Below are 26,885 nucleotides of genomic sequence, written 5' to 3'. Positions count from 1 at the left end.
AAGGGGTGCAAACCGGGCCTCTTGACGGGTGCGTCCTTGCGGAAAGGCGGGAATACGGCGGCGAACCACAGGGTTTGTACCATCTCAACCAATCAAGGGCCGAGGTGGCTATGATGGACAGGCCTAGCGGGAAGAGGCACCGAATGCGGGCTTTCACCCAACCGACCGGCCGCAATGCCGAGAAAGGGCCAATGAGGAGGCGGCGGGGGTGGGACAAAAAGGCCGGTTGCTCCGGAAGTGGAGGGAGGGGGTGAAAATGGCGCCCAGCTCGAAATCGGAGCGGAACAGCGGGGCCGGGAGCGGCGGCGGCGGCCCCGGGGGCGCCGGGGGGAAGCGGGCAGCAGGGCGGCGGCGGGAGCACGTCCTCAAGCAGCTGGAGCGGGTCAAGGTAAGTCCTGGAGTCTTGGAGGAGCGCGCCGGAGGGTAGGGAGAAGGGACGAGGGAGGCGGAGGGAAGGAGGCGTTCGCGGGGTGAGGGGTTGGGGGCGGAGCCCCGGGGGAGGGGGCTCGGAGGAAGGGGGCTGGGCGGGGCCCGGGGGAGAGGGCTTGGATGGAGGGGGCTGGGACGCGGGTTTGGATGGAGTGCTCTGGGGGCGGGTTCCGGGGGAGGGGGCTCTGATGGAAGGGCTGGTGTGGTGGCTGAGAAAGGGCTTGGAGAGAGGGAGGTCGCTGGAGGAATAAGAAGGAAGGGGGCGATCCAGGGTCAGACTCGTTTTTCAAAACCCTGCTCCCATGGCCTCTCCGTTACGGAGCTTTCCCGCCCCCTTGGCGGAGCCCCTGCTACCGGCTTCGGGCTTCCTCTCCCTGGTGTTCCTCTCTCTGTCCCGGCTCTGACCGCACGGGAGCTGGGAATTTCTAATTGTACCTGTGTCTGCCTCCCCCACTGAATGGGAGCAACCTCCTTGGAGAAAGCCTGGTCTTCCCACTCAGACTGGGAGCTTCCTGAGCACCGCTCTGTCTTCTCCATCAGACAGTAAACTCACAACGTGCCAGCATGTTTCTCCCGCATCATTTGGGGTGCTCTGGGAGGGCAGACATGTGAATCTGCTGTCAGGTCAGCAGCAACCTGGGCAGAACCATATTCCCGTGGGTAGGGAAAGTGCCTTCTCCATTAGGCTGGAAACTCTGTGAGGGCAGAGCTGTGTCTCCTCCTTTTGACGAGGTCCTGGGGCAGGGACTGTCTCCGCCTTCAGCCTGGTTGTTCCCCGGTTGGGCTGTGGCTCCACCCTTAGCTTGGAAGCTCCTGGGACAAGGATTGTGTCTCCCCGGTCAGCCTGGGCTTCACCAACAGGGCCGTTCCATCAGACTGGGATCCCCTTGAGGAGTGGGCTTTCTCCCTCATCTGCTAGGGAGCTCGCCAGATAGGTCTCTTTCCCATCAGTACTCTTGAGGGTAAGGCCAAGTGTCTCACTCAGACTGGGCTGTAGGACTCAGGGTGCTCTGATCCCCTACTACACAGCTTGTGCCTGCCTGTCCCCTCCTTGAAGTTTTTGGGATGAGGGAGATGGTTAGAAGGTGGCTAGGTTAACTGAGAAGGGGGAATTGGGCAGGAATTGGAAGGTCACTGGTCAGTCCCTCTTCTGCCTCAGTACGTCCCCAGGTGAGGCCAGGGCCCTCTCAAAGGTCCTGAGCACTGTGTGTGTAGGCTAATGGGTTAGGGACTAGTGAGTTCAGTTGGTCAAGCCTCCTTAGTGGCCAAGGACACCTACAGCTCAGTGCACCATGAAGCAGCCTTCAGGAAGGCAGCCAGTGGCCCACTGTGGCCAGGGGTGAATGGGGAACCTTCCTGGGGGTGGGGGGTGATGACAGTGCTGGTCCTTAGAACCTGGGTGCTGGGGCAAGAGGGGCTCTGAGGTTGAAGAGATGTGGGACTAGGAGGGTGGCACGGGTCCCTAGGGTAAGGGGACGCTCAAGTGAGGTCCAGTTGATCCATATTCCCCAGCTATTCCCACCTTCCAGAGCTTGGACTGCTCTTGACCATCATGGTTGTTGGGAAGTGGGCCTGTGTGTCTGGGCCAGACCCTGGGGTTGCTACTCTGCTTTAGGTGAGGGGACTGGGGCGTGATGGTGCCTCAAGAGCCAGGGCCACCCCTTCCCCAGATCAGTGGGCAGCTCTCCCCTCGCCTCTTCCGGAAGCTGCCGCCCAGGGTCTGCGTCTCCCTCAAGAACATTGTGGACGAGGACTTTCTCTACGCAGGGTGAGGCTGGGATGGGGCGGGGGTTGGTGGGGGGTGGCTGGGCGGGGCGGTAGGTCAGTCCTGACCTTGTTTTGCCTGCCCCCACAGACACATCTTCCTGGGCTTTTCCAAGTGCGGCCGTTATGTGCTTTCATATACCAGCAGCAGTGGAGACGATGACTTCTCCTTCTACATCTATCATCTGTACTGGTGGGAGTTCAACGTCCACAGCAAGCTCAAGCTGGTAGGGCTGGGCCCAGGGCTGGGCTATCCCTTCCAGCAACGTGACCAGCAGATCACAGCATCCCCCGAGCCTCACAGTTCTTGTCCGTAAAGTGGAGAAATTCTACTCCAAGGGTCATTGTCGGTATTCCGTGCCTTAGGTCAAACCAGGTGCAGCTGCCGTTTTTATAGTTGAAAGTGGGTAGGTGGTGGCACTTGCGTGTGGTTCGACTCAGCATACATAGCCTAAGAAGCACACAGCATGCTCAGGCCAGGTGGGACCTGGTAGCTTTGCTAGCCTGTTCACTTAACCCTGACTTTGACTCCTTGAACCCCCCCCCCAGGAGGTGAGTGCTGTTATCCCAGTTTACACATGAGCTCGGAAAGGTGAACAGGTTTCGGGGTGGATGGGGCATGGATCTGATGTGTCTGGCAGAGTCCCCTTTCTTGGGGCTGGGCTCTCTCCTCAACTCCTCCTGTGCCAGACTGGCTTCCCTGTTTCCCCTCCTCATAAGGGGAGCCTCCCCAGCCTGTCATCAGGAAGGCAGAGGGGTGTGGTGTTGGAGCTGCTTGGGACTCCCTGGGTCGAGCCACCCCCTCACCCAAAAGGTTGCTCCTACCAGCTCAGCCCCAGCTCCAATTCCCGCCCAGCATTGTGCAGCCTCGGTCCCCTACGCACCCCCACCCTACTTGCTCTCACCCTATACCGACCCTGAACGTGCTGCTCAGGTCCGGCAGGTGCGGCTCTTCCAGGATGAGGAGATCTATAGCGACCTGTACCTTACCGTGTGCGAGTGGCCCAGCGATGCCTCCAAGGTCATCGTCTTTGGGTTCAAGTAAGACTTGGGGACATGGAAGGCCTGGGGACCTGGGGAGGGCGGTGCGTGGGCCAGGTTGCTGAAGGCATGCTGGCCCCCAGCACCCGCTCGGCCAACGGGATGCTCATGAACATGATGATGATGAGTGACGAGAACCACAGAGACATCTACATCAGCACTGTGGCGGTACCACCGCCAGGCCGCTGTGCCGCCTGCCGGGAAGCCAGCCGGGCCCATCCAGGTGAGCGGCTGGGGGCCTCGGGGTGCGGGCTGCCTCCCTGCCCCGAGGCCATGCATGAGCCCGCAGTGCGTGTATTGCTGCAGGCGACCCGAGCGCACAGTGCCTGCGGCATGGCTTCATACTGCACACGAAGTACCAGGTGGTCTACCCCTTCCCCACCTTCCAGCCCGCCTTCCAGCTCAAGAAGGACCAGGTGGTGCTGCTCAACACCAGCTACTCCCTGGTGGCCTGCGCCGTCTCCGTCCACTCGGCAGGTAGGCCCCAGGGTCTGAGGACGGGCCTGGTGCCCTCTGGAATCCTCCAAGCCCCCAGTCCCCTGATCCCAAACGAGATCTTCAGAAGTCAAGTCCCTCGTCCAAGGTCACTCAGCTAGAAAGCAGGGATCCGGACTCCCAAGCTAGCTATGCTCCACCCCAGCGCTGTCCTCTAGAACTGTCCACAGGGCTGGGATGGTCTGTATCTGCCAGGTCTATATCTGCTACAGCTGCCACTGGTAGCCACTTAAAGTGGCTTGTGTGACCAAGGAACTGAGTTTTTAATTTCAGTTAATTTTAGTTGAGTTCAAAAAGCCACATGTGGTCGCGGCTACCATGCTGGATGGCACAGTGCTCTCTCCAAAAATTTACAATTTCAGGGAGTGGTCAGTGGGCGGATGGCTGTCGTATGTCTTTGGGAATAGGAAAAATGCCAGTGGAGATCACAAGGTGATGTCCCTTGACAGAGTGGCCGAAGTTAAGAAGCTGGACAGTGGTACGGGCTGGTGGGGATGTTCCCCGCCGCCACACTCTCAGGGCCGCATGTGTGAGTGGTCCTGCGTCTGACCACGTCCAAGGCTTTGCGGGCTGCCTGCTCTCCATCCCTGGGGCTCAGGGGGGTCAGACAAGGCAGGTATTCTCTTGGATGAGCAGTTTCAGTGGGTGCTCCCAGCGCATGGGACCGTGGAGCGCGCTTTAAAGACGTGCTCGAGTGCAGACGGAATGAAGGGAGACCTATAACCGGATAATGATACCACTTACATATAAATTAAAAATATGTTCTGATTTTGCAAGATTGCAATCAAATGAGAAGACACCCACTATCTACATGAAAATGGTTGACCCTGGGAGGAGGAGGGGAGTGGATATGAAAAGAGAATTAAATGTATAAAACTGAGTGCACACATCAGCAAGAGCCAGGGCGCCTTGTTTCCGGGCCCATCCAGGGGCCTCCTGGCCCTGGCCGCCTGTGCCACTGTGGGCAAGGCCCTGCCCCTCATCAGGCTGTGAGCCCCCAACAAGCCGGGGCTGGCTGAGACCCACACCCCTGGACTTGTGGCTATGGCTCCCTGTAGGAAGAGTCATGTGGGAAAGGACTCAGCTGTGCGCATTCGGGGGTGAGGAGGCCACTGTCACTCGTGTCTAACACCTTACCACTTACGCAGAGGGAGAGTGAGTTTTGACTTGGCCATTTTCCGTGCTGGCGGACAGGAGTGCATTGGTTCACACTGTCCTGCAGTGTGACCTTGGACAAGTTTCTCCTTGAGCCTCGGTCCCTAGTCTCTGAACTGGGAGGACACAGCCTCCCCGCTCAAGATGGATTGTGGGGGGCCCTACGGAGGTGGTGCAGGCAGAGGTCCCGGTGCTGCTCATCCTGTGCTTTGGAGTTCTCCATGCGGAGGTCACTTTCCCAGAGTGGAGCCGGTCCCTAGTCAGGCGGACACCGATGGAGGCCTGGGATTTGGCTGCTGAGTGCCCAAGCCAGTCAGCTCCCTTTGGGGACAATGAATGGCTGTGTAGGAAACTCAGACTTCGGTGATCTTTAGCTTTTGTCACTGTCCGCCGCCCAGGGGCAGGGATTTTTGTGTCTTTCCACTCGTGTCCTCAGTGTGTGGCATTTGGTAAATGCTCGAAATTAAAGTCTGAATGAAAGTGTTATTTATGTGCACACGTGCGTGTATAAGGCCTTTTTCTCTTCTGAGTGTTTCTGACTGATCTTTCAACATAAGTAAGTCTTCTAGGAGGGTCTCCTCAAGGTACATTTCTAAGAAGCACCCCTAGGGCGGTTAGGAAGGATGGCAGTGTCCTAAACTTGAACTCGTCTGTTGAGCACCCCTACCTCCTCTGTTTTTGTTTCAGGCGAGAGCAGCTTCTGCCAAATTCTGTATGACCACACCGCCTCCCCTCCAGCCCCCCCCAGCCCCCCTGGGCCCCAGAGCCCTGAGGTGCCCCCTGCCCTCCCCAGCCCCTGCCCTGAAGCAACTCCCACCAGGCCCCCTGGGGCCCCCGAGCCCTCACCTGCCATCGCCAAAGCCAAGGAGTTTGTGGCCGACATCTTCCGCAGGGCCAGAGAGGCCAAGGGGGGGACCTTGGAGGAAGCCCGGCCACCCCCTTGCCCAGGGCCCTCGGGCAGCCGCTGCCGTCTGCCCTCAGAGCCCCTGGCCCCAGGTGGGGAGGTGGTACCCCGAGATAGCCCCCCAGCGGCAGAAGCACCAGCCCCAGAGCCGGGCTACGTCAACTACACCAAGCTGTATTATGTGCTGGGGTCCAGCGAAGGGACAGAACCGGAGGATGGTGAGCCAGGAACCCCCCCAGCAGGCAGGGTGCTAGACGTGGGAGTTCCCCCTCCCACCCTTACCCCCAATTCCTGTGCCCTCAGAGTTCGAGGATGACAAGATCTCCTTGCCCTTTGTGGTGACTGATCTCCGTGGCCGCAACCTGCGGCCCATGCGGGAGCGGGCTGCCGTCCAGGTTGGTGCCTGTGGGAGGCAGGCCTAGGGGCAGCCCCTAGGGAGCCTGCTGGGGTCGCAGTTAAAGCAGCCCTCCCCTCCCCACCTCCCACAGGGGCAGTACCTGACGGTGGAGCAGCTCACACTGGACTTTGAATACGTCATCAATGAGGTCATCCGCCATGACGCCACCTGGGCCCACCAGTTTTGTTCCTTCAGCGACTATGACATTGTCATCCTGGAGGTGGGCCTGGGGAGGGGACAGGGTGGGCCCAGGGCCTCTGCATTCTGCGCATCACCTCAATAGCTGTCACTGTTGTCCCTGCCCCATCCCCCACCAAGGTCTGCCCAGAAACCAATCAAGTCCTCATCAACATTGGCCTGCTGCTCCTGGCATTCCCGTCCCCAACTGAGGAGGGCCAGCTCCGGTGAGCCGGTGGGAGTAGAGATGGCCCTCGTCTCTGCACAGCAGGAAGCCACACTCAGATTCTTCTGTGGGGGTGGGCAAGTGGGGATGGGAGACGACTTCCCCTGCCCCCAAAACCTGGACCAGGCACACCATAACTGCCCCAGAGAGAGCAGACCCTCAGGGTTGCCGGGGTCCCAGCCCTTTCTCCTTTGCCTCCCACCCCGCTGCAGACCAAAGACCTATCACACCAGCCTCAAGGTGGCATGGGACCTCAACACAGGCATCTTCGTGACAGTCAGTGTAGGCGACCTCACTGAGGTCAAGGGGCAGACCAGGTGAGGTGGGGCTGGGGCCAGGGCCGGGGGCTGGGGACCGGGGTGGGCGACCGGGGTGATGAGAGCCCTCACCCCCTTGCCCTCAGCGGCAGTGTCTGGAGCTCATACCGCAAGAGCTGCGTGGACATGGTCATGAAGTGGCTGGTGCCCGAGAGCAGCGGCCGCTATGTCAACAGGATGACCAACGAGGCACTGCACAAAGGTGGGCCCTGGGACCCGATGACGGTCAGGACTGAGGTCCTCTGGCACCATGCCAGGCCTAGAGCAGGTGTAGATTCCTTGGTGTTCCTGAATGGAGTCCACTGGCCATGAATGGAGTGAGGGGAGGGGAGGGCAGGCTTGGAGAGGATCTGGCAGGTGTGGCACCTGGGGACCCCCAGCCAGTCCATTCATTCAGCAGGCCTCTACTGGGTGGCTGCGGGTGGGAGGCCTGCAGGAGAACTCAGCAGGGTCACTGCCTTTTGGAACTTTGTGGCCCAAATCACATCAGGGCAAGAGGCAGGCCCCTCCCCTCAGCCTGGGCCTGTAGACTTCATGGCTCCCTTCTGCCCCTTCCTTTCAGGGTGCTCGCTGAAGGTTCTGGCAGACAGTGAGCGATACACGTGGATTGTGCTGTGAGGGCCCGGCCGCTCTGGACACTGACTCCAACTACCTCCGCGGCCTGGGAGCCGGTTGCCTTCCTGGCAGTCTCTCCCTGGCTGGCCGGCCGACCGACCGATGACCGACCGACTGACGGACCAGCGCTCGTGTTAGGCTGCGGGGAAGGGGGCTGGGCGGGGCAGCCCCTGGTGGCCTGAGAGTCTGGACGCTTCTTATTTATGCCTATTTAAGTTGGGAAGGGGCAGAGGGAGGGAGCCCCCTGACCCACCAGCCTCAAGCGCCCACCTTCACCCCGCACTGGGCACAGGCCCTTGCTCTCTGCGCATCTGCCCCTTTCCTTGGCTACAGGTGTGGACGTTGCCCCCCAGGGAGGCCGAATGGACCCCCCTTTCTCCTGCCCCAGCCTCCCCCCTACTTGAGGCAGCAGACCTCATGGCCATCCCCTCCCTCTGCCCATCGTTCCTCTTCATGTAATAAATGTTTTATTTCTGAACCTCCCTGAATTCCCTTTACTGCCGCTTGGGGCCCAGTTGGGAGTCCCCAGCCCCAAGGCCCCGTGAGTCAGCAGCAGCCACATACCACAGCAGAATTTATTGTGTTTTAAGAAAGACTACAAAAAGGTAGAAAACAGCTCGGCACACTAGACTACCACACGCGTGGACACTTTCACGGCCAGGAGAGGGGGGCCCCAAGGGAGTGGGGCGGGGAAGTCGGGGGGCCACCCCAAAAGCTGTAGCACGCGGAGCACACAAAATAGTGATTTTTATACAATAGGTCAGATCTTTTTTTGTCTTTTTTTTTGTTTTTTTGCTTTTTGCCATAAACATCTATCTCACAGGTTGAAGACACTGAGAAAACCGGAACAGATAAGGCCATGATGGTTGGAAAAAAACCAACAAGTTACCAACTCCGCTCAGGCGGCTCACAAATCGCACAATAGTCATGTGGGGGGCGGGTCGCACTGCACGGAGGAGCACAGTCTCCCGGGAGAGAAGGAGCACAGAGGTTCCATTACAAACCAGAGGCGGGTGGCCTGGGATGCTGGGGTCTTGGATCCGAGGGAGCCGAGCCCCTAGCTGGGGCTGGGACAGGCGTGGGCATTTCTGGGCCCCACCGCTGGCAGCAGGCCCCTCTGGGCTCCCACCCCCAGCCCAGCCTGCTGCTCTTTGGAAGCTGGAGGCGGTGCCCCCGGCTGCCCTCCCCCCAACCAGGCCGGACAGTGCCCTCCTGAGGGCTGCGGGGCAACGGAGGGCCCAGCTCTGGAGAAGATGCGACACCCACGGCTTTAATTGCACTTATACCAAGGAGTGGGGAGCGGTGGGGTTGCTGGGGGGAGGGGTCCCGGGGCGGCTGCTGACAGTGGGGGTCCCCAGGTGATACCCACCTGTGCCCACCTGGGGCTCAGGGTTGGGCCCAGGACAGACTGTGCAAAGCCAGCGAGCTGAATAAGTTAACAGTTCCACAGGGGAGGGGGCCTGCCTGCCTGCCCCCTGGGACACAGGAGGGTGGGGCTGGGGGAGGGAGATGCTGAGGCCTTCGGGGCCAAGGAGCCTAGCTGGCTGTCCCACAGGGCACCTGGGCACGGCGGCGGGTTCCTTAAGGCACGTCTTGTGTGTCAGTTTGCAGCTGCGGCTCCGCCTGGCCCTGTGATTGTGCCGCCCCCACTGGGGGCAGGGACCCCCCCAGCCTTCCCTGTCTTGGAGGCCCCCTCCCCGCCCGAGGCTGGAACGGTGACAGCGAAGCCACAGAAGCTGTGAGGGACCCTGGCGTGGATGGGCGGCGGGGGCGGGCGGGCGGGCGGGGCAGGGGAGGCCGCGGGCTTAGCTGGAGGGCAGCGCCTGCACGAAGAGTCCACGCGCGTCTGTCCGTGCCAACTTGGCAGGCGGCTCCAGGGCATCAGGGCCCAGCGCGGGCGACTCGCCGCCGGCCGCCAGCGAGATGTCCTGTGGCAGCTCATCCTCGCTCTCCTCCTCTTCCTCCTCCTCTTCGTCTGGGGCACACAGAGGAGGCCCGACTCAGCGCTGGGCGGCGGCGCCCCCAGAGCACCGCCGGCGCCTCCTCCATCCCCACCGCCCTGTCTGCAGCTCCTGGGATTCGGCCCCACGACAGAGACACGCCCCGCCCCGCCTACCTTTGTCCGGGTCTAGGGGGTTCAGCGAGGTGGTAAGGTTGGCGAACTGCAAGGAGGCAAAGACAAGGGGTGAGGGTCCCGCCGAGGGGTCCCCCGCCCGCGCCCTCTGCGCCCCGCCGCGCGCACCTCGCCCATGACCGCGATTGGGGTCTCGCCCTTGGCCTGGGCCACTCGATGCTCGATCAGGTAGTACATGTACTCGTCGTAGAGCAGCCGGATGAGGTGGAAAGAACCAAAGCTGGCAGCGCTTCGCAGGGTCAGGTCCCGGATCACCATGGAGCTGCGGACGGCGGAGAGGAGGCCATCAGGCCCGGTGCCACCCCGCGCGCCAGCAAGCCCAGCTACCCGGGTCAGGCCCCGCCCTGGCTTCCCAAGTGCGTCCATCAGTGAGAGCACAGGGTCCTCACTCCGCGCACCGCCAACAGACCTCCGCCCTGGTGAAAAGGGACCCGAGCTCCAAGGAAGCGGGATCTTCCCTGGTCCCAAACTCCGCGAGGAGGAATGGCTTTCCCCCCTCCCATTTCGGCTAGCCCCGGGAGGAGGAGCGGCCTCGAGACCCCGCCCCCAGGAAGAGGGGCCTCCCACCCCGCCCTTCCCAGCCCTTCCCCGCCGGGCTCTCGCCGAGCCGGAGCGCACCTGTAGAAGGACCACTTGAGGAGGAAGAGCTTGGCGGCCTTGGGGAAGCCGGCGCTGCCCTGGTAGGGCTTAAGCACCTGGCTCACGACGCCGTCCAGCCAGGCCGCCCACTGCTCCAGTGAGTTCTGCTGCTGCAGGGTCACCTTGAAGTCCTGCTCCAGCCGCTGCACCACGCGGTCCTCGCAGCGGCACACCCACGAGGCCTGCTCCTGGAGTACAGCGGCAAGTGCCCGAGGCTCAGCGGCCGCCCCCCCCCCCCCGCCCTCGCCGCGCCGCCCCGCGCTCCCCGGCCCTATCCCGCGCTCACTTGCACGTTGGCGAAGTCCACGCGGTTGAGGTCGCTCAGCATCTGGTTGATCTGCGCGGTGTTCTGCAGCACCGCGCGGGCTGCCTGTGCCAAGTGATTGAGCGACGTGTAGCGTCGCAGCGTCTGCGCAAAGGCGCCGGCTGCTGCCACCTGCGGGGCGGGGGCGGGGGGCGCGGATGTGCTTGGGGCTGGTGAGAACCCCCCCATCCCCTGCCCCAGCTGCTGCAACTTCTCTGAGCCTTTCTTTCTCCCCAAAGGGAGGATGTACGTCGTTGCTTTTGTCGGATCAAGGGGTCGGGATTTTCAAATTTAGGGTGGACACCCGAAGTAAGGGACAAAAAAAAAAAAAAAAAAATCAATATAATGTGTCTGACCAGCATCATTATTTTTAATGAAAGGACACGGGAAATTCACGGAAGACACTCCTAGAAAGGGCTCGAACTGTTATTCCCTTGAATGTCAGGTTAGGGAGGGTGGGGCGTTGTCCATCTTGGTCACTGCTGTGCTCCCAGCATTGAGAACTATGCTGGCACACAGCAGATGCTCAATAAATGCATGCTGAATAAATGAATGAATACATTTGCTCATTTTTTAATTGGCTCCAGCTTCTACTCTTCCCACCTCCCCACTCCTCACCCCTGTCCAGTGCGCCCAGGGCCAATGCTTCAAGGCCCAGTTCCATATAACCGTCTCATTAACATTTTAAGGACAATGAAAACCTCCTTCTCTTCCTTTTATTTTTTTGCTCAAGAGCAGACACAGCCCATCTAATTCCTCACGTCAGAGTACTTCTGACTATGCAGCACTGATGAAGAGGGCTACTACTCTGTTCCCTTATGTTTCCCGCCCCCCTATTGAAACTGCCTGAAGAGAATTACTTCAAGTTGCATTTGGTTTTTATTTTTTTAAGATACTGTTTTGTGTACAAAAACACCACAAAGGGATTGTGTTTCAGAAGTGGGTAAAGACAATAACCCGAAGATCACTCTGAGGGAAGAGGCATGGGGACAAATCCTAGGGCCTCTATGAGGGAGAGGAGAGGGAGGCCCCCAGCCCACAGTTCCACAGCCAGGTGGCGGGAGCTGGGCCCAGCACCCAGGCTGGCCGCTCAGCCCCCCGCCTGTGAGGCTGTGCCCAGACCCCTCCTCACACCCTCACCTTCACACGCAGCATCTCCTCAGGGATGTTCACCATGGCATGGGTGAGCCAGCTCTCCAGGCTCTTGGCAAAGTTCCGGATCGCTTGGGTCAAGGCACCTGTGGGTGGCAGCAGGAGCTCATCAGGACCGCAGAGCGTGGGGATGGGGGCCGGTGGTAGGGCAGCCGTCCTGCACTCACTGGGGATGGGCCGCAGCACGTCAGGGATGAGGATCTCCACCAGGCCCTGGTACAGCACGTTGTCACAGTGCTTGGTCCACTGCAGCACTGGTTCAAACTTGGAGAGGAGCACCAGGCTGGCCTTGGGCAGCCGCTTCTCAGCCTCGTCATGCCTGTAGACACCCACCCCAGCCCTGAGGTCAGGCTGACACGGGCCCCGATTCCCCTGGGGGTCAGTTGGGGATCTTGTACCCTGCACATGAGGCATGGGCGCCCACCCACTGCAGGGAGGAAACAGCTTAGCGGGGGACACTACCCCACATGCTGACTGTCAGACTGATACACAAGCCCTGGAGCGGGGCTCGGAAGGTTGTGTGTACCCCGCAAAACCCCGGGGATCAAGCAGATGCCCCCCTCCACCTGATGTCTGAGCTCTGGCCACCCCTGGGTGCTGACTCTCACCGGGCCCCCCCCTTCTCTCCCTCCTCCCCGCTCCCACCAAGGGACTCACACAGCCAGTGGAGGTGCCTCGTTGGGCTGACTGAGGTTGTACCTCCAGAAGGTTTTCCACAGCGTCTCCACCAGGGTGAACTGCAGGTTCACCATAACGTCGACAATGGCCTGTTGGGGAGGCTGGATGCTCAGGGACATGGGGGTGGGGGGCAGCATGGCTTTCCCTCGCCCATGCCCACTCACCCAGCTGCCCTACCTCACAGTGTTCCCGGTACAGGACCTGGAAGGCCTTGATGTCCCCAGGCCCAACGCCCTCGGGGAGCACTTTGCCCTGGAGGTCAAGCTCTGAGAAATCAGGGAGACTCCTCGAGGCATCTGGAGGCAGGAGGGGACATCATGAGGCCCTTTATCCTCCCACCTGCCTGCCCCCCTCATGCCTCTCCCTGGGATCTTATCAAGTTATCATAGCTTTCCTCCCAAGCAGGGTTCCCCCACGGGCAGTGGGGAATGAGGCAGCCCCGGGAAGGCAGACGAGCCACCTCCACACTCTCCAGAGGCCCCAGACCGTGGCCCAGACCCCGCCCCGTGGGCCAGAGAGCTCTCACCCAGGAACTGCTGGTACTGCTGGACCTGGGCGCTGATGTCAGACAGCCCAGTGGCCTGCTGCGGCCCCACGGCCACACCGTTGGTCATGCCCTCCATCTTCTGGATGGGCTTGAGCCTGGAGAAGGGGCAGTTGGAGCACTGAGACAGGCCAGCATGCCCTTCCCCACCTGCCAGCCCAGGGGCCGGCCCGTCCTCCTACCTTTGCTTCTGTGAGAAGGGCTGGCCCCGCATGGCCATGTGCTGCTGGTCCTCCATGAGCCGCAGCAGGGGCGAGCTGGCCTTGATGCGCAGGCCGTAGTAGTGGTATTTAGAGTTGCCCCTGAGAGGGAGGCAGAGGCTGAGAGCTGGGCGGGGGGGTCCTCCAGCTGTCCACCGGGGACCTTCACATCACACCTGCCTCCCCCTGGCCAAACGGCCTGGGGGAAAGACCCACGTTCCACGGAGCCAGGGGTGCCGTGCTGGGGAAGTACAGGGACTGTGCCAAGAGAGGTCCCTGTGTACCAACTGAGTTCTGAGAAGACAGGGCCAGTGTCTGGAGAACTCCTCGACCTCCGATCCTGGCACGGGGCAGGAGTCAGCACATACTTGTTGATGACTAGTTACAACAAATTGCCAGGCACTGCTCTGAGCCCTTAGCATATACAAATCCCCGCGTTCCTTAACCCTGTCCTACAAAGGGTGCTCCTGGCACCCTCTGGGGACAGAGGAAGAAACTGTGGCACAGAGAGACACAGTTATGCAGGTGTTATGCAGGTGTAAGTGAATGAGGTGGCAGGTAAGCCGGGAAGGGAAGTGGACCCAAGAGATGGGCAGGAGTCACCCCAGGGAGGTGTAAGGGTTGCGAAGGAGAAGAAGGGAAGTGTGGGGTCAGGGTAGGGCCCCTTGTTCCCTCTTACGTGAATCCAGACTTGAAGGCCCTAATTAAAGCACCAACCATGTACAGTGCCCGCACCCTCAAGTTATGTGCATTTTAGCACTGGAAGCCAGATCAGCCACAAGAGAAGCAATACAAAAGGCATGTGGGATGGTGCTCCGTAGTAAGGATGGAAAGCAAGCAGGGAAGGGGATGGTGGGGAGTGTCAGGGAGGTGGGAAGTAGGGAGTGGGAAGGCTTTCGTTTCAGTTAGGCCAGGGAGCATCTGAGTAAGGAGACGGGGAAAAGCGCATGAAGGAGAAGGTACAGCGGGTGCAAAGGCCCTGGGGTGGGAGTGTGTGGGTATCAGAGGAAGGGGCCAGTGGGGCTAGAGCAGAGTGAGGGAGGGCATGAGAGGGGTAAACGTGGCCCTGGAGAACTTCGGGTAGGGGTGGGTGGCCCACCTGGTGCCAAGCCGTCGGGTGCGCAGACCCATGAAGACAGAGCGGATGAGCTTGCCGAAGGAAGCGGCATTGACGGGCTCCAGCTTCTGCTCCTGGCAGTGCAGCAGGTAGTGGCAGTAGAGGGTGCTCCGCGGCAGGCTCACCCCCTCTGCCGTCTCATAGTTGTCTAGGAGCCACTGAACCTGGGGCCGGACCAGGGACAGAAGAGCACTAAGAATCACTTCAGTTTCTCGAGTACTCATTGCAAAGTGCTCTCTGTACCTATTTCTAATTGTGATCCTGACAGCGACACTGCAGGGGACATCATATCATAATCATGGTGGGGGGTGGGGTGGGGGGAGAGAACTAAATCCCATGGAATTCTCTAGAGCTGCACTGTCCAATGTAGTCACCACCAACCATATGTGGCTATTTAAATTTACTTATACTGAGTGGAAAAAGCCAATGTCAAAAGGTCACATGGAGGATGATTCACTGAATGTTCTCAGAATGACAGCATTATAGAAATGGGGAACAGATTCATGGTTGCTGGGGGTTAGGGATGCTGGGAGGGAGGAGGGCGGGGGTTACTATCGAAGGGGGAGCAGGAGGGCGATCTTTGTGGCAATGGAACAGTTCTGCATATTGACCGTAGTGGTGGTTTCCCAAACGTACACCCGTGATAACAAGATACAAGTAGACACCCACACGGTACCAAGCCCAGTTTCCTGGTTGGATACTATACTGCAGTTACAAAAAACATAACTAGATGGGAAACAGGACTCGGGGGGGCGGGGACCAGAGGGATCTCCCTGTACTATTTTTGCAACTTCCTATGAATCTACAATTATATCAAAATAGTTTAAAGAAAAACAAACTCCAGAGGTCTCTGTACTGAACAGCACAGAGGGGATATTTCCATCAATGGAGAACGTGCTCTAGGACAGCACTGTTCTGTGAAGCATGTCTGCAAACTTTGGGAAAGGACCCAGAAGGGATCCCATTACGGGGTCATGAAATCAGTTAGGTGGGTCACAGCCAGCACTTAAAACGAGAGACTAGAAGCCAGGCTGCATGGATGTATAAGGGAGAGTCTGCCCACTTTCTGAGAAAGCTTCTGTCTTAATTATGTGGTCCAGGATGCATTGCTATGTCAAAGGGCAGTAGTTAAAATCACTCCAGACCCCAAGGTCCCAGAGGACAAGGACTGCCATGGGACCACCAGCCTCTGACCCATCTACAGTCACAGAGCTAGTGAGGGGCCCTCCCCCAAGAGACTCCAGATAAGCCCATGTCGGGGCGGAGAGAGGTTATCTCACTGCCTTCCAGATGGACAAAGAACCTTGCTCAGGGCAGCTCCCCCCATGCTGGGGCCTGCCTCTCCCTCCCCTTACTCTATACCTGTCGTCATCAGCTATAATCCCAGGAAACAACGCTTCTTGGGGCACTGCTCTAACAGCTTCATGCATATTAGCTGAGGCCCAGAGAGGCTGAGTAACTTGTCTGAGGCTACCCAGCAAGGATCTGATCCCAGAATACCTGCATCTGAGAACTCTGGTGCAACACTTACGGTGGCTGATGGTGGCGACTGACCACCCACCCACCCCTACCACCCTCTCCCCCCACCCCCCCACACCCCGCAGCCCCCCTCCTCCCACTGCCAGACTCTGCTGGGCCCCGAGTTGGCACTTACAGTGGCTGGCGAGGCACGGGTGGTGTGGGAGTAGGACTGGCTGGCACTGCCCAGCATGTAGCCGCCCTGGATCACATAGGTTCCTGCTCCGCTGCCGCCGCCGCTGCCGCCGCCGCCGCTGCCACCGCCCCCGCCACCGCCACCGCCTCCCCCGCCGCCGCTGCCGCCGCTGCCACCACTGTTGGCCCCACCCCCACTGCTGGTGGAGCTGGTGACCACCTGGGTGCCGGACACGTACATGGGCACGGAGCCGGTGCTGGCCACTGCCTGGGAGGTGGCAGGTGTGCTGACCTGGGCAGCAGTGCCCGCAGCTTCGTAGTAGCTGGTGCCCGCTGTCTGGGTGTACAGCGGCGTCTCTGGGTAGGGGTAGGTACTGGAGCGGCTGAGAGAGAAGCAGAGGGAGGAGTCAGAGGGCCAGAGTTGGGTGGTGATGGGGTCTATTGGGGGGCTCCTGTGGGGCAGACCCCTCCCAGGAAGGTAGCGAGGAGCAGTAGCCCAGTGCAGCCAGCAGTCAATCATCTGTGCCAGACCAGGCACCCCTGAGGGCTTGGCGGGGCACAATTTCTCATTTAATCATCAAAGCGGCCCCTGGCATGGGAGTCCACGTCTCAGATGTGAAGAAGCCAAGACAGAATGGCTAGGTAACTTGGAACAGGCCACACGCTTCAGTCAATCCACAAAAAAAAAGGTCACTACCTACTGTATGCTGAAAACTGTTCTAGACACTGCAGACCCAACAGAGGAAGACAGAGGAGGCCCTGCCTGGGGTGCAGAAGCCAGAGAAGCAAGCACGAAGGTAAATCGAGGACACAGCAGAAGGTGGGCCATGCCCAGGTGGTAAAACAAGGCAGGAGGGGGGTGCTGGGGAAGGGGGGGTGGTTTCTATGTCTGCATCCAGTGGCCACCCTGGGGAGCCACTCAGTGATGACTTTGGTTTGCAGAGGCATGTCCCTTTGAGGCAGCGACATCGTGACCTGGAGCCTTGTCCTCAAGCCGTCCCAGGACCTGGGTCAGAGAATGCAGGCACAAGGTTGAGGTCGTCGCAAGAGTGGGAAAACTGGGTCCATCATTGGAGGAATGTTAAGAGAAAGGTGACAAGATCCTATGGATGGGTGAGAGAGAAAGAGGAAGGTCCTGCCGAAGAAGCAGCTCCAGAACATTCTGTCAGGTGAACAGAAGAGGTGGGGAAAGGTAAAGATGAGGTTTCTGGAAGAGGGGGGAGACGAGGGCCATTTCATATCTCTGTCCACATCCATGGTGGTGGAGGCCCCATGGAGGGTGGCAGGTGTCTCACAAGACACTGTGGGGCACAGTTTTGATTTCGAGCCCTCTTAACATATTAGTGACTAAAAATAACATTAAATGTTAAAAATCCAAAAAGGAAGCAAGGCTGGCCAGGTGGGGCCTGCCTCAGAAGGCACTGTTGGAGTCTCCCTAAGGAAGCAGGGGGAGGAGACTTATAGGCCTCTGGGGGCAGTGAGGAGAGGGATGGGGGGGTTGGGATTAGGGGGGAATGACAGAAGGCTTGGTCACCGAGGTGAGCCTCCAGCCTGATGGACATCAAGATAAAAGCACCCTGGTCCACGTGTACTGAAATGGCACTGAGTGGCACCAACAGCACGTGGCCTGAAGCGGCACCAGCAAGTGCCCTCTCCACCCCACCCCTGGCCCTGCCCGGCCCAGCCCACCCCTCCCACACGCAACACATGCTCCAAAAATACGGCTTTGGTAGCTATCTGCTGAACGACAGACTGAATGTGTGCGTCTCTGGATGTGGCCTGGACAGAGCCAGGGACAGAGATGCAGGGACTGTGGCTTTGGCCGGGGGTGGGGGGGACCCTGCTGCCGAAGGGCTGGGCACCCAGTAAAAATCCACTGCGAGAGAGAGACAGAGACACACTGCTACTAACAACTTCGCGCAGCAGAAGAATCTGATGGCAATGCGGGGCTACGTGTGATCACACGTACCAATCACGGGGGGAAGAACTTGAACAGAAGCAAACCACAGATGCTACCAGGGGAGGCAGAAGGAGCAAGCGTGGCACCGCAGGGCCAGGGTTTGTGCCTCAGCTCTGCTTCTAACACCCCTGGAGGCCCTAGGGTGCGACTGCAAAGCTAAGAGACTGGCAGCACCAGAAATAATAGAGCTATGAGGTAGGTGGATGCCATGGACCATGATCATGACTCAGGTGCCAGGGTCATGACCCCTGGGATCTGCCACAGCATCATGACCCCGGGACCAAGTTGCTCTATGAGCAAATCCCTAGCATCAGCCCCACTTAGGACAAGGGTGGGGATGTAAGAAAACAACGACAAATGTAAAGAAAACCAATGGAAACTTCCAAAAGTTAAAACAACAATCACTATAATTCTGGAATTATTACTATAGATGATAGGAGAGGGAAGGTGGTGTGCGGAGGATCCTGGGCAAGAGGGAGCCAGAGCTGGTGCGAGGGCAGGCCTGGGGCGTGGCATCTGCCCGCTGGGGCACCTGGTCATGCTACGATGTGTGTGTGCAGCAGCGGGGGTCGGGGTCACCGAGGGTCGGCCGGGTGGGCACTGGCCACGTCATTCACGCTCCATCTGCACAGTGGAGCACCACGCAGCCATTTAGGCAGGGGGACTGGGGGCCACTCAGAGAAACATGGAAGAGCGTCAAGATACACCGCTGGTAGAAGAAAGAAGAGATAGAACGCTGTGCCTGTTTCTGCACAAAAAAGGGGGTAGTTGCTATTCTCAGAGTATCTCTGGGAGGAAATAAACAGGTCACAGCACCCCCTCTGGAGCAGGGCTGGGTCAGCCGTGAAGAGTTCTTTACTGTTTCCCACTCCCTATTAAGAAATTCTGTCTTGTAAAAATTGAATTTTCTTTTTCCTTTTCTAAAAACCAGGCCCATCTGACTCCAAAGCCCTAAATGATACCAGGTATCATTAGATCAGTGACAGCCTTTCCCAAGCTGTGAGGGTCCCCTCCGCTTTCCCCCTGCCTGGTAGCTGTAGGTTATCCTTGGGAAGCACCAGCCCCTGTCACGCTTGGCGCTGGGACTCAGGTGCACGCGCGCGCACACACACACACACACACAAGTCCTAGCAGGGCCCTGGGCAGACCAAGGTCCCACCTCCCGTCCCTTCTCCCAGCCCTCTGCCCACTCACATGGCACTGGCCGTGTAGCTGGCGTCACCACCCTCCACATACTGCACTTGGCTGGAGTACACGTGTGGGACAGGCACCTGCTGGAGCTGCTGCACCTGGTATGGGAGGAAGGGCACACAGAAGGTCAGGGGTGGGCCAGCTCCTCTGCCTCTGTCCCTAAAGGGCTGGTGGCTGTCCAAACTCGCAAGGACACCTGGCTCCCCGGCTGGAAGGCTGCATTTCTGGGCTTTCTGAACACATCCTGGACAGGACCAGGTGTCAGAGGCGCAGGGACTGCACTCTCCACCGGGGCTGGGAATCGGGCGAGGGTCTGTCAGGAGATGCCAGGACTCTGTGCTTAGGCTGGGGACAGCAAGAGTGGGGCCTGAGGGGACCCCAGGGTCCTACTGTGGGCATGAAAGTTGGACCCCAGGAGGACAGCCAAGCACTGGGATATGGCTGTCACTGAAGCTAAAGTCAAAGCCAAAGCCTGAAAACTACAAACAAACGGCCTCAGGGGTGGAGCCTGGAAACTAAGTACAGGATGTTGGGGGCGGAGTCAGAGATCAGGGGTGGGGCCCCGGTTTGTGGGACTGAGCCTGGAATTACTGACAGGGCCTCAGGGGCGGGGCCTGAGTTTCCCACCCCATCCCCCACCCTCTATGGTAGTGAAGCCTGGGACCAGGAACCTGCCTCGGGGGAGAGGGGGTGGGGTCAGAGGCGGGTCCCCAGACTGGCCCCGCCGAGGTTGGGGGGGCCTGACGGGCAGCCCGGGGCCGGGTGCGGGCCGGGGCCGGCGGATCCCGCCCCGCCCGCCCGATGCCCCCCCGCCCAGACGTCCGCCACCTACTTTGAGGGCCGTGGCGGCCGTGCCGAACACTAGCACCTGGGGGACTCTCTGGATCCTGACCCTCTGGTCGGGGCTGGCTCGGGCCCGGAGCCCGGGCAGTGGCTCGAAGACCACTTTCTGCTGCGGCAGGAGCAGGTGCGGGGGCAGCACGCCCACCAGCTCCACCCACTGCTCGGCGCCCGGCTCGTAATGGGGCGGCGGCGGCTCGGGGCTGCCTAGCTGCGGGACCTCGCCGCTGCGCGCGGACGGGAGCGGCGGCGGCTCCGGGGCCAGCGCGCTCGGCCGGGGCCCGGGCGTGGGTGGCCGGGGCGGCGGCTCCGGCGGCGGCGTGGGCCGGGGCTCCTGCTGCTCTGCCTTCCTAGCGGGAAACTGACTGCCTGAGCTCTGGAGGACAAACAGAGACACTGCGGGGTCACCGGGGGCGGCCGCGGGCGGGGTTCCAGGCCTCTGCCGCCCACCGGGTAGCTGAGCTCACGCAGCAACCCGACAGATCTCCCACCCGGTGTCTGTGGGAGGGGAGAAGCCAGATCTTTCTTAGCAAAACCTGGGCCCTTGAACTGCCAGGTGTGAGGGGGGGCGGTGGGGGGAGGAGAGAGAAGGCTCTGAGACGGAGACCGAGTCTGCAGCCCACAGCCCCAGGTGGAGCCTGGGGCCGGGCTGGGGCTCTGGAGGACCCCCAGCTCCCTTCCCTCCCTGCGGCCTGCCAGAACTGCACCCCTCCCCAGCCCAGCCAGGGCCCCATCCCACTTTGCCTCCAGGTAGATGGAGGAGACACGCACCTCTTGGGCCACATGAACTGGCTGGAGCCCCTGCACCGTGAGCTGCTGCACAGGGCCGGCTTTGGGCGCCTGTGGAGTGGCTTGGACCACGGACCTCTGGGGAGGGAAAAGGCAAGTCAGACTGGTAACCGTGGTGCCCCTGGTGGCCCACCCATGCCGGAGTAGCTCGACACCACACCCACATGAACTCCTCATGTAAGGGTCAGGGCAGCCTGGTTGGGAAAGGCCACCATTCTGCCACTTTTCCCTGGCCACCCTTCACCGAGTGCCTTTTAGATTCATCACTGCACTGACTCTGGGTGCCCAGTTACAGGTGTGAACAGAGCTCATCAGAGTGAGGCCCACAGGAAGTGTCAGAACTCAAGCTGAACTTGGGTCTGAGTGAGGGAGTCCTTGCTGTTCCCCCCTTACTCTCTACATGGGTTATCCCACACCCCCACATCCCCACGGTGCCCCAGGAATCCTGATATCACCATCAGGGCCCACAGTGAGGAGCAGAGGCTGGGGGCAGATGGGGTGGGGGGTGCTGAGCGGTGGATTAGGACTCAGATCCAGGCCTGGAGGGTCAGAGGGTCTGTGGTACTGGCAGGAACATCTGTGAATCCTTCAGGATGAGGTCTGTGCTTTCCTTTGGGGGAAGAGTCTATGCCTTTCATCTGGTTTTCCGAAGGGTTTGGAACCCTGCAACTTGACTGATAACAACCAGATGGCAGAGACGCCTTGCCACTTAACCTGCTCCAGCTGCCATGACTGGCAGCTCAGAGCAACAGACTCTGGGGGTCCCCAGAATCCACCCTGTAGTCCGAGGAAGAGCCTCTACCCCTCCCAAAGACTGGCCATGGATTTGGAGGTTGGGCCTCCCGCTGGGCTCCCTGGGGGTAAGCCAGGACTTGGCCTTGGGGCTTCCTCTAGGCAACTGAGCCCAAAGAGGCTGGGTCGTTTCTCAGAGTTTCCAGCGCCTGCCAAAAGCCCAGTGTTAGGTGCCCCCCCCCCAATGAGGACCAGATTTCACCCCCCAGCAGCCCCAACCGCCCTGCCCCCAGGTTCCCAGGGCAGAACCCATTATTTAGACAAGGATGCTGAGTCTGGAGTGAGGTAGTGGCGCTTGCCAAAGGCCCGGGTTGGTGGGGGGGCGCTGCTGAGGCTGTCCCCTCATCTGCTTGGCTCCCACCGACTCTCCCCACCACAGCTCCCACAGACAGTTAAGGAGGCTGCAGAGGCTGCCTGGCCAGGGCCCTTTGCCCCAGCCACTGCCCGCCTTGGCCTGGCACCTCTTGGGTGACGGGGACACTCTGCTGAACGCCATGGACCGGCAGCTGCTGCGGCACTGTGCCCGCGGGGGCCGCGGCTGTCTTGCTGGAGGAGCTGTTGGCCTGCACTGGTGACCGCTGCAAGGGAAGGAGACATGGGGGCGTCGTCTGGGCACCCAGGCCCTGACAAAACCCTTTTCAGGAGGGCTCTCCCAAGAGCTGTTGGGGGTGGGTGGCAGGCCACAGAGATCTCAACCTCCTCTCCTGGAAAGTGGTCAAATTCCACGAATCCGAATGCCAAGTCCCTGCCCCGATCACTCCCAGGCAAAGCTGGGGGTCCGGCCCAGAGGTACTGGTAGGGAGACCCATCCTCCCCAGCGAAGATGGCCTCAGCTCAGAGGCCGCCCATTGCTGCCACAATCAGAGAGACTGCAGCCCTCAGGTGAGCAGTCGCAGGTGAGGGAATCTCCACTTAAGAGAGGACGTGCTAAAGCACAGGTGGGAAGGGATGTCCCAAGGCCACACAGCTGAGTGGTGGCACCAGGCACTGACCCCAGGCAGACTGGCTACAGGTCCCTGTTGGCTCTGGGCCATGCTGTGGCACTGCGTATCATCAGCTGTTTCACACAGAAAACACTGGGCTCAGAAGGCTCCAGAGCCCCAGCCAGCATCCCCCAGGAGAAATGGCTGAGCTGGGGCTGTGACCCCAAGCTCCCGATGCTGTGACCCCAAGCTCCCGATGCTGCCACCCATGCTCCCAGCCGTCTGTGGCCTGCCTGCCTCTGACATCCTCACTGGTGTTTGTGGGGAGGGTCCCCAGAGCCCACCCCTGTAGTCTGAGGAGGAACCTCTACCCGTCCTGAGTGGGGCCGGGGAGACTCCTTTCCTTCCTGGGATACAGAACCCTGAAGTGGAGCTGGGAGGCCCATCTCAACCTGGGGGGAAGCTGCCGCCCCCCCTGGAGCTGGACTCAGCTTACAGCCAGTGGGGCCGCAGATCAGGCAGCCAAGCTGCCCAACCCAGGCTCAGTGAGGACTTTGGAGGAACAAGTGGGCTTGGGGGACAGGGACCCCTCCAGGTGTATGCTGGGGGTACATGGCCAACCTGGGGAGGTACAGGCACAGCTGATGGGGCCACTACCTACCTCAGGGGGTGAGTGCACCTGCTGGGGGCCGTGCACTGTCAGGGAAACCTGGCCACCCTTGCCGCCTGTGGCTGTGCTCTGCACCACTAGACGCTGCGTGGGGAGAGCCTAGAACCAGGAGGGAAAAGAACCACAGTTCACTCCCAACAGCCCATCTGGTTTTCCCAAGCACAGGGCACCATCCCAGGCGATGCCCCAGTGCTGCACACCTCTTAGCTCACAGAACTGCCCCCAAGTCCCAGTGCGGCCCTGACAGTAGCCTCACTTCACAGAGAGGCCTCAGGATGGGAAGAGTGCTTGCCCGAAGTCCTGGACCAGTAAGTGGCAGAGTCAGGATCTGTGTACAGGGAGCCTGGCTCCACAGGCCACGCGGGATGGCTCTCACCCTTGAAGCCTGATGGGACTTTGTCCCGTTCTGTGCTGAGCCCTGCCACCCTGCCCACAGCCCTCTGGGGGACAGACCACCACCACACACTCACAGTCCCTGTACTGGCTATGGGCTCTTGGCTCCTAACTGGCATTGGGTTCTCTGCTTTGAGACACTGGGGCTGGACCTGAAAGCCGCCTTCCTCACTGCTACTCCTCAGTTCTATTAAGAGAAGGCGTGCAGGTCGTCCTTCCCCGATGGCCCCTGACTGCCATGGTCTCACTTGCTGGAGGCAGCAGCTGGGGAGGCGCCCGGACAGAGCCTATGTCCTTGATGCTGCTGAGGGCAGATCTGCACAGCCCACAGGGGGTTGGTGGTACACCCAGGGCAGCGGGGTGGGGGCAGAGGGAGCACTGTGAGGGCGGGGCTGGGTGTAGCAGCCTTACCTGCTGGGGCACTGGGATGTTGGTGAGCTGGAGGGGTGACACATGGCCCGGCTTGGCCTGCACGCTCGTCTGGACCAGCAGACGCTGTAAGGACAAGGAGTAAGGAAGCTTACGCTAGCTTCCCCGGGGAGGCCTAGCCCAGGTGGGTGGGAGGGGGGCTGAAGTGGGCATCTTGATAAGAGCATGGGAACAGACAGGAGGCAGCGAAGCCAACCACCCGTGACCAAAGTCACCACCGCCCCCTCACGGACCCTCCCTACCCGCCCCAGGGGGAGGAGTGTGTCCTACCTGCTGGGTGCCCTGCACCTGCTGAACCACCTGAGTGGGGACTCCGGTCTGGCTGGCTGTGGAGCCTGGGCTGGCCTCTGATACAGTCTCACTGGCCCGCATAGCGCCTTCTGCAAGGACGGGTCACTGGGTCAGCTCGGCCTGTCGTCCCTACCCCCACCCAGAGCCTGAGCCTGAACCCATGAGAATGGATGATGGAGCCCAAAGCTTAACCCCGACAGGGCCGGGCCTCTCCAGCAATCCTGCCTGCCTCCTGGCCAGCCCTAACACTGCCCATGGGGGTGAGCCCGAAGGACCTTTGATCCTTGCCAGGCAGAAGCAGCCCCACCCCACCCCACCTCATCCCAAAACCAGACTAGAGGGGGTGGCTGAGGAGCCAAGGTGCAGCAGGGACCCAGAGGGCTGGATCCCTTTTCCCAACAGATAGGATCCGTGGGCAGTCAGGGACTGGCCTCCTACCCTGGAGTCTCAGCAGCCCTAGAAGGACCAAGGGGCTGGGGCCACCTTCCTCGAGATGACTCCTGGCTTCCCAGGAATAGAAGATGGTCTGAAGAGTGACCCTAGAAGGCCTTGCCAGCCTGTGGCCAAGCACGCCCTCCCTCTCCACAGCCCCAGCCTCCCTGTCCTCAGTGGGACGGGGGCAGGAGGGGGCTTGGAGGGAGGCAGGCAGGTACTCACGCTGACAGGCAGCCAAGAAGAGGCAATCGTAGAACATGGTGCCCCTACCCCGCTCCTGCCCCCGTCTCTCCAGGGGAACCTGCCCCACACTCCTCACTCCTCGCCTACCTCTTTGGGAACAGCAGAGTGCGGGGGCGGCTTTATACCCGCAACCTTGGGGAGCTAATCCCCCCCCCCCCCCCCCCGTAGATGCAGAGCTCCTCAGCTGCCCTCTTGGAATAAACACCCTCCTCCCCGCAGGCGTGGCCCAAGCATGGCCATCCCTGGGCCGGGGCCTTGCTATGAAGTCAGGAGGGAGGCTGGTACCTGGAGATGCTATCGGGTGGGCACAGGTCAAGTTTCATGCACATCTCACTGAGTGATTAAGAAGGGAGCTGAAAAGGGGAGAGGCTCAGAGGGCAAGTGTCCTTGAGAGATGCTGGATGGAAGACACCCCCCCTCCAATCCCCAGCCAAGACACCATCCACCCTGCCCCCTCCATGGGGCCTGGCTTGCTCCCAGCAGTTCCAGAGGCCAGGCTGGGGCTGTGGGGCACATATGTGCCTGTCCTTCCTCCAGTCTGCTACCAGGAGCCAAGGTCCCAGTGCTACCTCCTGGGGTGGGGGGAGTCCCCTGGCAGGACAGGAGTGGGGTGGGGAAGGAGTAATAGGAGTAACTAGAGTGTTTCCAGTAGTCCAGGTGCTGTGCTAGGGTCTTCCTGGGTAGCTGGAGACAGAAAGAACTTTTATTACCCCCATTATCGGGTAAGGCAAGAGACTGGGAGAGAGGAAGTAACCTGCCCAAGTTCACCCAGCTGGGAACTGACATGTCAGAAGGCTGGCCTGTTATCTGTGCCCACATAAACCTCACACTGTGCATGGAAATCTAGAGCCTCAGGTCATGCTTGGGCTGACACCCCGAGGGCAGTGGTGACCAGTAAGGTGAGGGTCTATGGGAACACTGTTTAAGGACCAGAGCATCCCCAGCCTCCAAAGTGAAAAGCTGGGCCTCAGCTATGTGGGGACACAGGGAGAGGGGGCCTGGCCAGGGCAGATGTGCAGTCCCAGGTAGATGCAAGGACCTCAGGGACCAAGTCCGGGACAGAGCTCATGAATGTGTTATGTACTGGGTGTAGGGGGAGTGGTGGCCAGATGTGGGAGGTGGTGCTGGGGGAAGCCTCCCATTGGCCACACGTGGGGCAGGCACTGGAACCATCTCAGACCTGCCTGGCCAGCTGCCTCTGCAGCCAATTCCAGGAGACACCATCTCCTCCATTTGGCTACACTCTTCCCCTGCATCTAGTTAGGCTTCTCTGAGCAGTGAGGGAGGGAGCCTTCACTGAGAGGGGCCCCTGGGGAGAAACCCGAGAAAGCCCTAAGTCACGTGTGGGGCCCTGGTACACCTGGGTGTCTGTGTCTGTGGGACCCGGGGAGCCAGGCCCAGCCCAAGGAATGGCACCCAACTGAGGCGGCCTCGGACAGGTTTTTGCCTAGTTCAGGGCGGACAGTGAGTGGGGGGCTGGCCCCAGCTACCCGGGCCTGGAGGCTTGGAAGAAAATGCCGAGGCTGATCCTTCAGTTAGTGGGACCCTTAGCATTTGGGAGGCCTGGGGACCTGCTGATATCAGGGATCTGCCTGGGATGGGGAAGCCCCAGGAAACAGTCTTGGCTGGCTCTCAAGGCTGGGACCCTCACATCTGCCAGGCATGCCGGGCTGTACCCTGAGGATAAGCAGGTGAGATTCTAGAGTCTACTGTCCAGATGAAAGACTTCCTGTGTGTGTGCGTCCTTGCCTGCCCGTGTCTTGCCCTCGTTTTGTGTGTGTGTGTGTGTGTGTGTGTGTGTGTGTGTGTGTGTGTGTGTGTTGGGGGTTGGAGTATTAAGTCTGCAAGCCTCTTCATCTGTCTGTCCGCCTTCTCCATTCTGGGCGTGTGCATGAGACCAGGGAGGGCCCCCACAGTCTCAAGTCTGTAGTCAGGAAGTGGCAGCTGATTTCCTGTCCCTCAATCTGATGAGCATCTCTTCCTCCCTG

The 26,885-nt window shown here is 60.2% G+C and overlaps 2 protein-coding genes across 8 annotated transcripts in view; one reads left to right on the top strand and one right to left on the bottom strand.

Annotated features, from left to right (window-relative positions):
* Positions 1-224: 224 nt before the first annotated feature.
* Positions 225-7,998, top strand: DCAF15 (DDB1 and CUL4 associated factor 15). The gene is made up of 13 exons (XM_047700538.1): positions 225-388; positions 2,100-2,197; positions 2,285-2,420; positions 3,128-3,234; positions 3,318-3,457; positions 3,541-3,711; positions 5,572-6,006; positions 6,092-6,183; positions 6,277-6,405; positions 6,504-6,589; positions 6,801-6,905; positions 6,992-7,107; positions 7,468-7,998. The coding sequence occupies exons 1-13, from the start codon at positions 257-259 to the stop codon at positions 7,521-7,523; spliced, it is 1,803 nt and encodes a 600-aa protein (XP_047556494.1). The 5' UTR covers positions 225-256; the 3' UTR covers positions 7,524-7,998.
* Positions 7,999-8,081: 83 nt separating this feature from the next.
* Positions 8,082-26,885, bottom strand: part of RFX1 (regulatory factor X1) — a 30,998-nt gene continuing 12,194 nt past the window's right edge. For 4 of the 7 annotated variants that reach the window (XM_047700503.1, XM_047700494.1, XM_047700481.1 and 1 more), the window contains 20 exons: positions 24,199-24,308; positions 23,911-23,994; positions 23,098-23,205; positions 21,975-22,091; positions 20,704-20,799; positions 19,925-20,308; positions 19,096-19,190; positions 15,943-16,324; positions 14,271-14,452; positions 13,154-13,273; positions 12,954-13,069; positions 12,605-12,723; positions 12,407-12,516; positions 11,917-12,068; positions 11,738-11,835; positions 10,580-10,729; positions 10,273-10,481; positions 9,763-9,916; positions 9,637-9,682; positions 8,082-9,495 (listed from right to left, as the gene is read on the bottom strand). In XM_047700503.1, coding sequence (XP_047556459.1) covers positions 9,326-9,495; positions 9,637-9,682; positions 9,763-9,916; positions 10,273-10,481; positions 10,580-10,729; positions 11,738-11,835; positions 11,917-12,068; positions 12,407-12,516; positions 12,605-12,723; positions 12,954-13,069; positions 13,154-13,273; positions 14,271-14,452; positions 15,943-16,324; positions 19,096-19,190; positions 19,925-20,308; positions 20,704-20,799; positions 21,975-22,091; positions 23,098-23,205; positions 23,911-23,994; positions 24,199-24,308 — 3,002 coding nt within the window. In that variant the 3' untranslated portion in view covers positions 8,082-9,325. The remainder of the gene's footprint in view (positions 9,496-9,636; positions 9,683-9,762; positions 9,917-10,272; positions 10,482-10,579; positions 10,730-11,737; positions 11,836-11,916; positions 12,069-12,406; positions 12,517-12,604; positions 12,724-12,953; positions 13,070-13,153; positions 13,274-14,270; positions 14,453-15,942; positions 16,325-19,095; positions 19,191-19,924; positions 20,309-20,703; positions 20,800-21,974; positions 22,092-23,097; positions 23,206-23,910; positions 23,995-24,198; positions 24,309-26,885) is intronic. The other 3 variants (XM_047700510.1, XM_047700518.1, XM_047700527.1) reach the window with 3 other exon arrangements.

This window comes from Lutra lutra, chromosome 1 (genome assembly GCF_902655055.1).
Source record: "Lutra lutra chromosome 1, mLutLut1.2, whole genome shotgun sequence".
Taxonomy (NCBI): Eukaryota; Metazoa; Chordata; class Mammalia; order Carnivora; family Mustelidae; genus Lutra; species Lutra lutra.
The sequence above is the reverse complement of the archived record's forward strand: the minus strand, read 5'-3'. Positions and strand labels throughout refer to the sequence as shown.

Excerpts from the sequence above, each read along its gene's own strand:
- DCAF15 (XM_047700538.1), top strand. The coding sequence starts at position 257 with ATGGCGCCCAGCTCGAAATCGGAGCGGAACAGCGGGGCCGGGAGCGGC. Across the intron at positions 3,712-5,571 it reads CGTCTCCGTCCACTCGGCAG|GCGAGAGCAGCTTCTGCCAA; the intron begins GTAGGCCCCAGG and ends TTTTTGTTTCAG. Across the intron at positions 6,184-6,276 it reads GGGAGCGGGCTGCCGTCCAG|GGGCAGTACCTGACGGTGGA; the intron begins GTTGGTGCCTGT and ends CACCTCCCACAG.